At 36.8% G+C, this 9956-nt stretch overlaps 1 protein-coding gene across 1 annotated transcript in view; it reads left to right on the forward strand.

The window, feature by feature from the left end:
- The window catches only part of LOC118323885 (immunoglobulin-like and fibronectin type III domain-containing protein 1), a 20096-nt gene that overhangs the window by 570 nt on the left and 9570 nt on the right, over positions 1 to 9956 (forward strand). Inside the window, exons 2-12 of the mRNA XM_035655944.1 lie at positions 1695 to 1754; positions 2778 to 2900; positions 3056 to 3195; positions 3347 to 3446; positions 3722 to 3764; positions 3886 to 4072; positions 4926 to 5121; positions 5603 to 5875; positions 5995 to 6447; positions 6826 to 6906; positions 9399 to 9536. Of these exons, the coding sequence (XP_035511837.1) occupies positions 1695 to 1754; positions 2778 to 2900; positions 3056 to 3195; positions 3347 to 3446; positions 3722 to 3764; positions 3886 to 4072; positions 4926 to 5121; positions 5603 to 5875; positions 5995 to 6447; positions 6826 to 6906; positions 9399 to 9536 (1794 nt within the window). The remainder of the gene's footprint in view (positions 1 to 1694; positions 1755 to 2777; positions 2901 to 3055; positions 3196 to 3346; positions 3447 to 3721; positions 3765 to 3885; positions 4073 to 4925; positions 5122 to 5602; positions 5876 to 5994; positions 6448 to 6825; positions 6907 to 9398; positions 9537 to 9956) is intronic.

Genomic DNA, 9956 nt, shown 5'->3' on the forward strand with positions numbered 1-9956 from the left:
ATATATATATATATATACACTATACTGTATGCTCTGCTGTAAGGATTATGCAGGTGAAAAATCACGACCCAAGTGAACATTGACAACACTGTTTGGTGGCGATTATCTGCAGTGAAAGCCAGAAAGATTCTTTGACATGAGCAAACCAACTTAATTATTGTCTCATACAGAAAACTGTCTGGAAGCTAATCCATCACCAAAACTGGTGGAAAATGAGCTCCCACTAATCCTGCCAAAACATAACAAATTGTTGCAGTCAACAAACAAATAAGAATAGAAAAGCACTCCATGTTGTATATGCTGACGGATTGGTACATCAAGACAGTGGCTTTAAAACACTTTGAAACATAAAGTATTTTGTTTTATAAGAAAAATGAGCAATGCTCAGTCTTCAACAATACTTTATAGAAATACTGAAGAAATACTGTCTTCTTTAAAGCAGAAAATGAGAGTCTGGTCCTTTACTATTTAGTTTTTAAACCCAATCAATGCCTGACTACTATCTTACACTTGTTCATTTTACTATAAACAATCTACCCAAAAACTATTATAGTATAACAACAATTGTTGCTATTTAAGTATGATTGAACTAATATGGGAATATGACCAAACATATATTTGTTTGAATCAGCTATAATAAACGTTCTCATAATAACTATACATCAATGACCATGTGAAACAATCCAATAATGTGAAAGGGGTCTTCGTGTGATGAAGCTAGAGAGAATTATCAGCTAAATCTGCAGCTTTCAACAGCTTTATAGATCTTTATTTTCACCTCTTTGCTTAGATGTCCGGCCCAAAACGTCACTGTTTTGATTCATTCTCATCGCTCTCAAACTGTGGCATCATTTTGGGCTGCAACAAGTAGCTGTTTCAGTGAAAAAGCTCTAAAAACCCATGTACACAACCTGCTCAGTATCAAACAGCAGACAGACGGTTAGTGATTAGGTGTGAACATAGTGGAGCATTTCGCAGCTAAACAGCCAGTTATATCGGGAGTTGGTGGGGACCAAAAACGGAGCTAAAAAAGAAAGAATATTGCTGATGATATGTTATTATTGTCAAGCTGTTTCTGCTGCCCCCAAGTGGCCAAACTCAGTTGTTGCAGGTTTAAAGAAACAATTATTAAAACTTTTATAACAGCATTTGACATGGTATCTGTAAAAGGCAATACAATGTGAAAATCACTCCAACCCCATGATGTGCAGCATCTCCATTTACTTCAATTCAGAAGTATGCAAGTTTAAGTTTGCCCAACTGACAGGCACTTCAACAGTCAGTTGACTAAAGGTCCTCTCTCTCAGGATTCAGTGATAAACTGAGGATGAGAAGAAAACATCCCTGGATTAAGGTTGCCCGCTTGCTGCCCTTTACTGTGACCTTCTCAGTGCTTCAGTTTATTCAGGCCTCTATGAGCTTTCCTTTTCCACATTATGCCTGACTGGGTCTTCACATCCAGCCTCTCCGCCATTTATTCTGGTCTCTCACTCAATTACTTATCTGTCTCACTCTGTCTATTGCTTTATCTATATCACATACACCCAAAAATAAGTGCATCATACAACTTGGGTAATTGTCAACATTTCTGCAAATGTAAAGAAACGTCAGCAGGACACTTAATGTCCCATAGCCATAGCATAGCATGCACTCATGTACTTCTAACTGAACTAGTGTCTTTGTTTCCCCACCAGACTTCTCCATCGTTCATCAATACATTCAACGTTTTAATGAGGTGTCCGGCAACAAGACAGGTGAAATGAAAGAGCAGTTTTATTTTCAAACATAGAATGTGTTTTTTTCCATGCAGTACTGTACTATTTGAATACAATACTGAGCTACATCCATTATTATGAATAATGGAATATATATTGAATAATACATTAGGTAATATTAAATACTGTGTTTGCTTGTGACCTGTCCTGTCTTTGTGTTGATAATCTGAAGTATCTATTTACTACCGTGTCAAATCAGTCGCCCTTAGTTCCACGTTTGACTGGTTCTCCTATTTCAGTCCTTGTCAGAATAATCGTTAATCCCTGGATTAATGTTGTTCTTCATCGACTCTTGTGTGATCCTCTATCTGTGCACATCCAAACCCTGATGTGAAAGTGAATATGTATACTATAGCTGAAACAATCAGGAGATTAATCAATTAGTCGATCAACAGAGTAACAATCTGCAACTATGTTAATCAATTCATTGTTTTAAAGGACCTGTGTGTAGGATTCAGTGGCATTTATTGATGAAGTTACAGACTGCAACCATTTGAATACAGCTCAGCTTTCCAGGCATGTAGGAGATCTATAACATGATTATCCTGATTTATGCTAATGAGCAATGAGCTGGCACTGCTGGTATAATTTAGGAATAGCGGACACCTATACTCTGTAGCAACATGCAGCTGTCACTGTAGTTGAAGTGACTTTTCAGTAAACTCAAACAACAGGAATATATTGGGCTTGTATGTACATAGTTACTTTACCTTTTTTTTTATCTGAGATTTGTGTGCAGCACTTCTCATTTGTTTAGTCGTAAGAAAGTGTTTCTGTCACAAACACAAACATAAACACAAACACATACTTTTGACATTCCTGACATCTAACTGGTAGCAAAAAAGAAATCTATCAAAAGCAGCACTCCTATTTGGTCTGAATATTTATGTCCTGAATTGATTTTGGTTTTGGTTTGGTTTGTTTTTAATTGCAGGTTATAAAATACTTTACTTCGCTCATAATTAACTGGTTTTTATTGTAATCTTTGCTGGCTTTGTTTAGCTGTCATCCGGAGAAGATCGAAGATTCCTGGAGTAATGATCACGCAGTATGTAGTAAACATGCCAGAGGGAAAAAGCACCCCAGATTTCCAGTGTAAACCAATCCCAGTAACCGTTAAAGAAGGTGGGTTTAATTATGACACAGCACAAAAATTGACATATTTATGCAATTGTACAGTCACATAACACAGTACCTCCAACCTCCGTTGATTAAGACTGCTTAACTTTAACCTGCTATGCACAACTCTTTGCACAATATTTCCATATTATATCCTTCAGGGAAATTAGCTGTTTTCAAGGCCATGGTTACAGGGGATCCAAAACCAGAGGTGTCATGGAGAAGAACCAAAGGGACAATTTCAGACAAGGACAAATTTCAGAGTAAATATGATGAATCAACTGGAGAGCATATATTAGAGGTGAGTAAATTATTTTACCAATAGTAAAACTCCTTTGAGAAGATACTGCTTGAACTTTTAACAGCTTATTAACACTGTACAGTATTAAAGTAAGAGCTCTCTGTTATGTGAATTCAGTCTTGTGCATCAGATAATTTGCTTGTATTTCTAGATTCACAAAGTGTCTGCTGTGGAAGCAGATACATACAAATGCTATGCTGTGAACGAATATGGCAAAGCTGTCTGCACAACAACACTGAATGTGACTGAGGGTAAGAGTTGTTCACACAATACAGCTGAAAAAATGACCTGTGATATGTGTTTTTACTGTGAATGTCAAGGAGTTGGTAAGTCTATAACTGGTATTGTATTTTCCTTTAACACTTATTCTCATTTAATTGCAAGTGCTTTGTATATATAAGTACTGAGAAACATGTCATCATGAGCAACTCCTACCAATGTGTAGTTCCCCCATAGCTTTATCTGACATCAAATCTACAGCAAAGTTGTCAAAGACATTAACGAAGAGTGAATTTGCTGCTTTCAGCTTCAACAAATCCATCAGATTTCAGAAAACTGCTGCGGAAAAGGTAAGAAAACAGGTATTATGATAGTGAGATATTAAAATACCTTACCAGATATTTCTGCATGTGTGTGGATTTTATCACTGATTCTTGTGTGGCTGTCAACACTTTTGCTTAATACATTCAGTAAAGTAGAGCAAAACCAGGAAAAACAAGCAGATGGTGAAACTGATAAAAGATTCTGGGACACGATGCTGAACGCTGACAGGAAAGACTACGAGCGTATCTGTACTGAGTTTGGTGTTGCAGACTTGGATTTGATTCTTAAGAAACTGGAGGAGAAGAAGAGGGACAGAGTGCCTAATATGTATAAGGTATGAAAATTGTCAGTTCTAAAAGTAAATGCATCATCTCCTGCTAAATCATCAGTGTAGTTGTTAACAAGCTATCATGGATTTCACATTTCACTAGACATCTGGCTCAAATTAAAGTCATTTTCATTCTGAATATTCAACAAACATATTTTTGTGTGTTGTGATAGCTTAATAGTTAAAATGCAGATATCAGTTAAAATTAGCGGGAGAACTGTGTCTCAAATATTAACTACTGACAAATTATCAGTTTTTATTGCTCATTCATCTAATTAATTCTGCCTCTTCCACTGCCATCTCAATCAGCTGTTTCCATTGCTTGTCAGTATCATAAATCAGGTATGTTAGAGGACTTTGCTTTATTAGAGCTAGAAATTGTGCTTAAAGAAGCACAGTGAGACAGATTAAGATCTGTTGAGCTCTTTTAAAGTATTACATTGACTGTCTGTAATTACTCCCTATTTGCTATATAGTGAATGTTACCCTCTGTCCATGATATGTACACTGCTCTACGCTAACAATACCACAGTACAATGTGCCAAATGTTATAAATAGACTTCACCACCCATGTGAAGCTTCAGCAGTAAAATACTATCCTATTATTTATTTATATTTCTTATATAATTAATATAGTTATTTTAAAAGAATAAGTGAAAAATGTTCATCAGTTTGTGATTACTGAAATACAGTTTATATACTCACCTTTTTTTGTTTTGTTTTTATCAGAGCTATCCTTTGACATTTTTTAAAAACATGCACAATATAGAGTATGTTGAAATGATCTTTTTTTAATAGTCTAGAAGAAGTAGAATAAAAAAGCTTTAAGTTATCTGTAACTCGTCTGTGTACTTGGTAGGATGGTGTGATTCCCTATGATGAAGATGCAACAGAGAAAAGCAGCCTAAAGCGTGCTGGGAGGACAGATTTTAGAATCAAGGGCCTGATGCAAAAGGACACCGGGCTAAATCAGGTGGATGAAGATGTCAACCTTCTCAACACAGGCCTGAATCAGGTGGATGAAGACGTCAACCTCTTCCCTGCAGACTTTAAACGTAGGTTGAAGAAAGGAACATTGGAACTGAAAATCTTTACAAATCAGAAAATTCTTTGGGCGCATGGGAGCTCAACTGCTAAGGCGAGGGATTCCAACCTGCGGCTCTTTGCTGAAGGTTGTCCCCGCTTTCTCTCTCTCTCTCTCTCTCTCCACCCTTTCCTGTCTATCTTCACCTGTCCTAGATATAGATAAAAAGGCATACAAATATCTACAAAAAAAAAAAAGATTTATCATTGTCCCTGTGTATCCATCCAGTGTCTCTGATCTCTGAATTTAAAGTAGAAAATTATACAAATCTTCAGGACAGCTTGCATTTAAAAACGCACAAATATTGTAGGGAGACCCCACCACAGTAATGGCAACTTGTTTACTTCAGGTACTTGCTTGGATTTGTGTATACATATCACCTATTCATTTTAGTAGCTTTGTCTAACAAACTGAATAGATAGTTCACTGACTTCCCTGTATTTCTTTTACAGTTTCCAATGTGGACTTTGTTATCAAAATTCAGGAGGTTAATGCTCAAGAAAGAGAGGCTGCCCTTTTTGAGTGTGTCCTGACACACCCTCTACCCCGAATCACATGGATGGGCAAGGGCAGTGTCCTGGAGGATGGAGAGAAATACAGCATAACCGTGTCAGACCACAAATTGATCCATAGGCTGATGATCAAGGACTGCAAGCAGCTGGACAAAGGCATCTATTCAGCTGTAGCTGGCATTACATCCTGCAGTGCCTGGCTGGTTGTGGAAGGTAACATCTTACAGTATAATGCACTAATAATCAATTTGTCAAAGTGTGCTGAAGTGATCCTTATTACTGCCATAATTATGAGTTATGTGTCATGTATAATGTATTTTATATCCTCTAAGCTGAGAGTGACCCTGCGTCTGCTGGTAAGAAGAAAGATCGTAAAACTACCTTGGCTGGTGGAGCACGGGCCGACCTTGAGAAAGTGGCAATAGAACAACAAATAAAAAACCGAGAGGAAATGGAGAAGATTTTAGCATCTGTAAAAGCAAAATATGAAGGAGGACAACAGAAAGACAAGAAGACATTAACCACTAGTGAAAGAGATGGTGAAATAACTGCAGTCACTGGACCGGGTAAAGATAGCAGAGCAGTAAAGGACAACCCTAATGCCACAAAAGCCAGTGCCATGTCTGACTCAACAGGGAGCAAAGATAAAGCAAAGATCCACAACTCAAGAGGAGATGGCACAGTTACAGCATTAGATAGAGAGAAAGAAATGCAACTGAGAGTACATGAACCTAAGAACAAGAAACACACTAGATCTGGTCAAGCGGATTTTGACAAGGTAACAGGTAAAGTCGATCAATGCCTAAGAATGCATTTTCACCATCAGCACTGCAGTGAGTAGTCAGTTGTGTTTTAAAATTTGTGTTTATGCTGTGTGTTTGTGTTTTGTTATTTCAAAAGAATAGGAGAGTGGACTAACTTAATATAATTGACATACCACAGATACAAATGAAGGAGGATATTCCGAAGAGAATGATGACTTCAATGAATCTGCCAATAATTCAAGACACATAAAACATGGTCAAGAGACAGATAATAGAGAAATTGGTAAGACAACTGCTCTTAATATCCCTACTTATGTAAATGGTCCATTTCTTTATGGTTGACAACATTTTTAAAATGTGTTTGGTTAACATCCATGCTTATTTTTTGTGTCTGTTCAGAATCCAGCAGCAAAAATGTTGATGTCCAATTAAGCCACAAACACAACACAAAGAAGGTCCAATGGAAACCAGAAACATCTGGTAAGATACAGAGCCAAAGAAAGGATCGAATGTCCGTTCTTAAAAAATTCACGGCGCAATTCACTGCAAGAAATTGTGCTTTGTTCTAATAACAAACCTGTGAACTTTTATCATGATTGGATCTCAGCTACAGATGGTCTTTGCCCTTTAGTGCTTGGATTAAGTGTGATATACTGAGAAGAGCCCTTTAACTTGCTGTCAAATTTCATGGGGCCACCACTAGGCTTTCTTAGCACTGCGTTTGCTGTTGAACTTCAAAAGGAGACCGGGAACAACACTACAGTTAATGTTGATATATTGACAAACAATAAGACCACAAAAGACGAGTTGTGTCTAGGTTGCAATGTAATAGAATGTAATATTGTATTGATTGTATGGACTGATTTTGCATAATGCTTTCTAAATATAAGCAGCTGAGTGATAATATGACAACATCTGTCAACATTAACTATGAATCTTGATGAGAAATCAGCCGTTTACCACCTAATTCAGCATATAATGCTGTTGGGTTTACTGTTTTTTGCACCAAAGATGAGAAGAATTGTAAATCCATTTGTCGTTCCGGTTATGGTTCATTGCGATGCCTTTGAAATCCATAATCCATAACTTTTAAATTACAGATGTAAATTTAAATTATCGATCAGGTAACGTAAACACAACTACTCTACTAACTGAAGTGCTCCACACAAAACACCTGATCAACATCACTCAGAGATTAAATTCAATTGTATTATATCTGACATACCACAGATAAAAATGAAGGAGGATATTCTGAAGAGAATGAGGACTCCATTGAATCTGCAAATAATTCAAGATACATAAAACATGGTCAAGAGACAGAACACAGAGAAAATGGTAAGATAACGTAGAAATGTAAAAAATGTACTGCTCTTCATATCCACATCTATGTAAATGGTAATATTTGTGATTGACAAAATGTTTCGAAAAGTTAGCGGTAGAACGGTTCACAAAATTTACAGTTCGGCTCATTATGGTTTTGGAGTCACGATTTTCAGTTCAGTACAGTCTGTTTTTGTACAGCAAGCCATTTTCAATATGTTTTTCATTTATTTGGCAAAAAAAGTTGTTTGCCTTAAAATTCTGGCTAATAACATAAGAAATATAAACACTTCATTGTCAAATCTTTATTAAAATAATGTGTTTTTTTAAGTAGTTCAGACACAAATGCTGATTTATTTTTATATAAAATGACCACATTACTAATCACAAAAATATTCGAGAGAATAGGCTACATCACTACAATAAGCAATACAATACATTACTTTATATAGTAGATTAATTCAATACTTAAGTTACAAACTACTGTAATCTGCTCACTTTGCTGATCCCCACCCGTGACTCTGTTGACTTTAACAACAGCAGGTGCTTCAAGTGTGTGTGGAGGAGGCTTGTCGTTAATCAATCCAAACCAACGTTGTACCGAATTACATCAGCACCAGCTGTTTACTGCTGTTTACTCCTGCTTTACCTGGTCCGTGATTGTAAAATTGCTACCGTATCTGCACTGTGTTTCTCTGGGGATCAGTGTGATTAACACTACTTACTGGGAGGGAGAGATGCTTTACTGAAGCAAAGACGCAAAACACAATGTTACCTCATAGCCCATTTCAACTGAACTGAACACTACATACACGCTCCAACCCGTGACTAGCAAACCGAACAGTTCAGATTTTTTTTACTCAAACCGTTCCATCCCTAAGAAACATGTTTTGCTCAGTTAAAATCCATACTTATTTTCTAAACCGTATTTATTCTTTCGTGTGTTATATCTGTGCAGAATCCAGCGGCAAAGGTGTTGATGTAGAGTTAAACCAAATTCAACCACTTTCGACAAGTCAAAATGAAGTGATTGATTCTGATGGAAATATAGACTATACTCGGTCTGTCAGACGCCAAAGGCACACAGGGAAGGGCCAACGGAAACAACACACATCCGGTAAGAAACAACAAGGAACATACTGACTGCTAGAGGTGTGAATCTTCACTGGCCTCACTATTCCATTCGATTAGGATTCTGTCAGTGATTCAATGCATTTAGCTCAATGTTGGTCCTTATTTCAATGCAAGAGAACGTTGTTTAAAACTTAATTGTCTAGCCAAAGACGGATAATCAACAATCAATGTCAGTAGGCCATAATTTTGGCTGTAGGTTGCAAATTACAGATTATGTTGTGTCACTGCATCAATGTAAAACCTTCCTCATCCTCAACACGATGCATTTTAAAATTGAGAAATGTCCACACTTCTATTAACTGCATGGAGGAAAGTTACCCCTCACACTTATCAGATATGCTGTATAGTACAGTACTGACAGAAGAAACTGAGTGAGAATCTAAAACATTTCTAACAGCACAATTTTATCTTTATTTAGCATAGGTAAATAAAATGTTAAAAATAATAAACTGCAATGCAATAGTGTTCTGAACTTACGGAAAAGCCACTGTGTAAAGCTGAGTGTATACTACCTGAAGTCTGTGACTACAACACAGATCCAAATGAGCTAGCAAGTGATGATGAAGCAAGTGACAGTGATGACAATGAAGACTCTACTGGCCAGAAGAATTCAGGTTCTTCAAAGGAAAGCCAACAGCCACAGAAAGCAGTCAATGGTAAGAGACCACAATTGGTAGTAGTACGGGTTAATGGTTAGAAAATAACTTAGTTAATATTGTTTAACAGCTTGTTCTTTCATGAGTGGAAGTGGAGTGGAGTTAGTCACTTATAAACCTGTATATTCTTGTTGTCTATAGGCAGAAATAGCTTCATCTGCATAGTTTGTCTGTTTTCAAAGATGCATGTTTAATGCGTTTGCTTACTGACTAGTTTATTAAAGCCCCACATACTGTACAACTCTATTGAGATTGTCAAAAGTATTGGTACTTAGATACTTTTTTCAATACCACTTGTATAAAACGATACAACCTCCATAGGTTTGATAGTATCGAAAGTACCAAAGCTATCAGGTCTACAATCAGATTTTCAATTGCACTCTGCTCTGCAGAAAAACACAGAGACAGAGACAGAGAGAG

Source organism: Morone saxatilis, unplaced genomic scaffold (genome assembly GCF_004916995.1).
Source record: "Morone saxatilis isolate NCDOM2014 unplaced genomic scaffold, NCSU_SB_2.0 Contig15, whole genome shotgun sequence".
NCBI lineage: Eukaryota > Metazoa > Chordata > Actinopteri > Moronidae > Morone > Morone saxatilis.